The following is a 5686-nucleotide window of genomic DNA, read 5'->3' on the forward strand; positions in this document are numbered from 1 at the left end:
TGGCTGACTAGGCACTTAGTGTGCAGGATGCTCCATGCGTGGAAATTGCCTTAGGCTCCAGGTATTGGGCAGTAGTTTGTGTATTTCTCTGTGCACAGTTTTCACAGGCCTGATCTTCGCTCCCAAACCCACTTAAACCAGAGTTCGGCCGCTGGAGGGAAATCGAGTTCCCCTAGCCCACTGCAAAGTGCTTGGGGTCAGGCCACAATCTGAACGTCCCGCTTTTCTAGTTTAGACCTATAGAAGTAGCCCTCCTGCCCAGTTCCTAAGAAGCTCAATGCCGATTGGATCTTGCCGCGCCCAATGGGAGGCCACGCTCTGCGTGGTTCAGTCTTGGTCGAGCGGAGGGCCAGCAGCTCCACCGTTGCCGGGACGCCGCGTAAACACCCGAGAGCGCGCAGCCAGGTGCGCTCCTAGGGGCTGCTGGCTGCTGCATTTGCGGTGGGAGGTGGTGGCCGCGGTCCCACGAGAGGGGGTATTTTTCGTCAGCCAAGATGGTGAGCCAGTTGGGGGACTCGAAACTACTTGTTTATTTGTTGATTTAAGTCTAGTTTGGCGCTCATCTGCTTCTAAAAAAGGATTTTAAGTGCTTAATCTGGGCATTAATTGGGGAACTTGTATTTGCTTTCGGAGGCCTCAGGTGCTATTAGAAGGGACGCTCGCGGTGATTTCCAGCCTTTTTGGCTCTTTTCGGATAGTGTATTAAATACGTCTTTAAATCTGCCCAATAGAACCTCTGAAGAAATAAGTAGAAATAAAAGTGTAGGAGAAAGCGAATGGAGAAATAGCAGCAGCGAGCTGACCTGTTACACTTATATTAGGAAAACCTGAGCAGCTTCTGAACAGCACTTTATGGCCCTATGTGGTAGTCGTGGTGGTGGTGGTGGTGGTGGTGGGTGGAATGAGGGAAGGAGAAATTCCCGGGTGGTAGTAAAGATGTGGGTCTGTAGGGTGCGATTAATCCTAGTACAGCTATTTTTTAGCTGCAGAAACTTGGGTAAAGTTACTTTTCATGTTTCATCCATAAAATAGGAAATAATAGCAGTACCTCTTTGATCGATATGTGAACATATTTATCTACCGCGTTTACTTTTTATTCGGTATACTCCTTTGAATTTAGGAAGGAAGCCAGGCTCTTTGTATCCTTTGTTACTAAGGTTTATATNCTGTAGGGTGCGATTAATCCTAGTACAGCTATTTTTTAGCTGCAGAAACTTGGGTAAAGTTACTTTTCATGTTTCATCCATAAAATAGGAAATAATAGCAGTACCTCTTTGATCGAGATGTGAACATATTTATCTACCACGTTTACTTTTTATTCGGTATACTCCTTTGAATTTAGGAAGGAAGCCAGGCTCTTTGTATCCTTTGTTACTAAGGTTTATATCATTTTTTTTTTTAGATTTTGGAATATCAAAATATGCATCTTTCTTTCTTCCATCGTAGGCTTCCAAAAGGAGAAATATGAGCTGTAGTGAAAGGCATCAGAAATTAGTAGATGAAAACTACTGCAAGAAATTACATGTCCAAGCGCTAAAAAACATCAACAGTCAAATCAGGAATCGAATGGTGCAGAATGAAAATGATAACCGTGTTGAGCGCAAGCAGTTTCTCAGATTATTACAAAATGAACAATTTGAGTTGGATATGGAAGAGGCCATTCAAAAGGTAAGTTTTACTATTCATTGTTACATTTTGTTTTCTCCATTTTGCACCTTGGAAATGATGAAAGTGAGCTGCTAATGCTGGAAATGAGCAGATAAACGGCAGCAGCAGGTAAGGGATGCCGGATTGTGCCTTAGCTCAGTGTAATCGGAAAGAGCTGGGTTTCTGGAGCCGGCCTGTCTTTGAATCCTACTACTGCTATACCTTAGCTACGGACCCTTGAGTAAGTTGCTTTTACTTTTTTTTTTTTTTGAGACGGAGTGTCACTCTGTCACCAAGGTTGCAGTGCAGTGGCACGATCTTGGCTCACTGCAACCTCCGCCTCCGGGGTTCAAGCGATTCTTCTGCCTCAGCCTCCCGAGTAGCTGGGACTACAAGCGCCTGCCACCTCGCCTGGCTAATTTTTTAATTTTTAGTAGAGACGGGGTTTCACCATAATTGACCAGGCTGGTCTGGAACTCCTGACCTCGTGATCCGCCCGCCTCGGCCTCCCAAAGTGCTGATATTATAGGGGTGAGCCACCACTCCTGGCCTGCTTTTTTATGCTTTTTCTATAAAATGGGGAATAATAATAGTACCTCCTACTTAGGATTGTTTTAATAATGAGTTAATACATGCAAGGCGTTTGGAATAATGCCTGATACAGAATAAGCACTCAGATTTTTTTAAACATAAATATGAACTCAGTCATTACTACAAGTTTTGTTCATGTAAGTACAATTGTGTTGCCTTTCATAAATTTCTAAAAACAAAAGTTTAAGGGTGCCTTTAAAAAATTTACTGAAATTAACGTGTACATTATTAAATGGTAGAAAATGAACACTTTCGTATATCTCAACATTTTAAGGGATTAAGGTGGTAGAAAAGGGAAACTAATAAGAATGGAGACATGACAGAAGTGAATTCTCATAAATACATAAAAGGTATTCTGATATGTCAGTAGTTTTTGAGTACCTGCTGTATGTTAAACATTTTGGAGGATTTTGTGGAGAATAACAAAAGCAAATTTAAAAAATGGTATCCACCCTTTCTGTGTTCCAAATTCAAAAGCTTAGATACGATTTTTTTTTTTTTAACTCTGCGAAAGCAGATCTTAGGGGTTGGATATTTTCCTATTCTTTTATTATTTTTTCTTTAATCTGAAAGAAAATCCCAGGTATCAACACCAACGCTCTCCTACATACTTAAGAATACATCTAACAAAATATGGATGTTTTCTTATATGGAGTACCATGCTATTATCTCGCCCATTCCATAAACACATTTCTGTGGTTGTGTCAAAAATCTGCTTTTACAGTTGGTTTGTTTTAACCAAGATCCAAGCAAGGTTCATACAGTGTATTTGGTGGTTATGTCTGTTTAAGTCCCTTTTAATTGAAAACAGCCCGTCCTTCACCTTTTTTTTTTTGACTTCATGTTTTTAGCTTGTTAAACTAAGCCAGTTGTTTTATCCAGCAGCCCACATTCTGAATATACATGTTTGCTTCCTCATGTTCATTCAATTTATTTCCCTATTTATTTCCCTAAATGTATATTTCCTCTAAATAGAACCTAGCCATAAAGACACAATTAGATTGCGGTCCACCTTTTTTGGCGAGAATGCTCCATAGGTGATGCTGTCCTTGTCATTGTGTCACAACAGGGAGCACATGAGGTCTGGTTGTTCCACTTTTAGTGATACCAGTATTGATCAGTGCGTTTAGGGAGACAGTCTCGTTTTTCCACTGTAAAGGTTCCCATAAACTTTCATTTGTGGTTTCACAAAAGAATTTTTTCTTTCATTAGTGGTTACAAAAACTGATTTTCTGATTCTTTTACTCCTTTCACATTTAATTAGCTGAAATTCCTCTGTAAAGAACGTTACCTCGGGCCAGCGCAACTGCTCACCCCTATAATTCTAGCACTTTGGGAGGCCAAGATGGAAGGATCACTTAAGCCCAGGAGTTCAAGGCTGCAGTGAGCTATGATCTTGCCACTGCACTCCAGCCTGGGTGACAGAGACCCTGTTCCCCTGCCCCTGCCCTGCAAAAAAAAGAAAAGAAAAAGAAAAAGAACTTGTATTATTGACTAGGGTTACTTATTCTTACTGAAAAAGGAAACAGTTAATTTTCAGAGTAAGGAGTTGGTGTCCTGTTTTCTTCCATTGGTGTCTACCTATGTTGTGATTGTTTTAAAATTTTGTTTTATTTAGTTTTGATTTTGTCTCTTTTAAAATACCTTTATGGACTAATAGATATTTATATACTTAATTGCATTTATTATTATTTTTGATGCTCAAATTATCTCATCCTTGGCCAATGGATGCCCTTTTATATTGCCTCTGTCTTTTTTTTTTTTTTTTTTTTTTTTGAGACAGAGTCTTCATCTGTCTCCCAGGCTAGAGTGCAGCTGCACCATCTTGGCTCACTGCAACCTCTGCCTTCTGCGTTCAAGAGATTCTCCTCCCTCAGCCTCCCAAGTAGCTGGGATTACAGGCCTGCACCACCATGCTAGGCTAATTTTTGTATTTTTAGTAGAGATGGGATTTCACCATGTTGGCCAGGCTGGTCTTGAACTCCTGACTTCAAGTGATCTGCCTGCCTCGGCCTCCCAAAGTGCTGTGATTACATGTGTCAGCCACTGTGCCCAGCCCTCTGTGCCCTTTTGACAATATTTCCTTAATCTTTGATACCTTCCTTGCTTTCTGTCAAAACAAAATGTTCTAGGCTTGTGATAATTTTATGTGTCAACTTGACTGGGCCTTGGGGTTTCTAGGTATTTGATAAAACATCATTCTGGGTGTTTCTGTAGCTTGTTTTGGATGAGATTAGCATTTAAATCTGTAAACTGAGTATAAAGCACATTGCCCTCCCTAATATAGGTGGGCCTCATCTGATCAGTTGAAGGCCTGAATAGAACAAAAAGATTGACCTTCCTTTGAATAAGACAGAATTCTTCATGCCTGATTGCCTTTCAGCTGGGACATTTGCTTTTTTTCTTGTCATTGAATTCAAACTAAAACATTGGCTCTTTCTGGGTCTTGAGCCTGCTGGTTCTGAGGCTTTAGGACTCAAATTAGAACAAAACCATTAGTTCTTCAGCTTGCCAGCTCACCTGGCAGATCTTAGAACTTGTCTGCCTTCATAATCATTCCCTCTAGAGAACGCTGACAAATACAAAGCTTATCTCTTATATTTCTTGTCATACACCTGGAATCAGCCATTGTGCCAGGAAGCCCTGTTATCATTTAGTGGAAATAATATTTCAAGAAAATTTGGGTGCTTGGTTTACTCATAATTCTTGGGTTATAATTGCTTCCAGGTCTTTTCAGTGAACAATCTTGGAAATATGCATATTTTTAACTTTTTATTTTGAGATAAGTTTAGATTTATAGGAGAGTTGCAAAAATAGTGTAGAGAATTTGCATATACCCTTCACGTGACTACTTCTTAACGTCTTAGATAGATGAAAATCATAGAAAAGTTACCAAAATGGAGAATTTAGCTTTGATAGAATACTGTTAACTACGAGATTTATTCAGATTTCATCAGTTTGTCCACTAATGTCTTTTTTTGCTAGTTGAGGACCACAGATTGCATTTAGTTGTCATGTCTCCTTAGTTTTTAGCCTTGAGAGGAATGTGACTATGTCCTGAGTCACATAGCATGCTGCTACAACTTCTGCTTTTCCAATTACAGATTAAATCCTCCTTATTCTTGTTGTGTAAATGATTAGGAAAGACACCAGAGATAAGACCCCTCAAGATCATTACCCTTTCTCATGGAATGTTCCTTGGAATGCAACTAATTAAATTGCTGTAATATATACACTGACCTTATATGGAAAATGTTGCAACCCTGTTAAGCTTCTCTATCTCTGCCTATATAAGTGAAACCTTAACTTCCCCACGTTGGAACAATGACCCATTATTTTGCAGTTTGCGTTTCCTGAGTGACTATCCTCAAGCTTTGCACTTGAATAAACTATAGTCATACACACACACACACACACATATATATATGTGTGTATATATATATTTATA

General features: G+C 39.8%; 1 protein-coding gene across 2 annotated transcripts in view; it reads left to right on the forward strand.

The window, feature by feature from the left end:
• The first annotated feature begins 324 nt into the window (after positions 1–324).
• The window catches only part of MNS1 (meiosis specific nuclear structural 1), a 41520-nt gene continuing 36158 nt past the window's right edge, over positions 325–5686 (forward strand). Inside the window, exons 1-2 of one of the 2 annotated variants that reach the window (XM_017847084.1) lie at positions 325–497; positions 1447–1668. In XM_017847084.1, coding sequence (XP_017702573.1) covers positions 495–497; positions 1447–1668 — 225 coding nt within the window. In that variant the 5' untranslated portion in view covers positions 325–494. The remainder of the gene's footprint in view (positions 498–1446; positions 1669–5686) is intronic. The other variant, XM_017847086.1, reaches the window with a different exon arrangement.

The sequence above is a fragment of the Rhinopithecus bieti genome, unplaced genomic scaffold (assembly GCF_001698545.2).
Source record: "Rhinopithecus bieti isolate Rb0 unplaced genomic scaffold, ASM169854v2 scaffold_947, whole genome shotgun sequence".
NCBI lineage: Eukaryota > Metazoa > Chordata > Mammalia > Primates > Cercopithecidae > Rhinopithecus > Rhinopithecus bieti.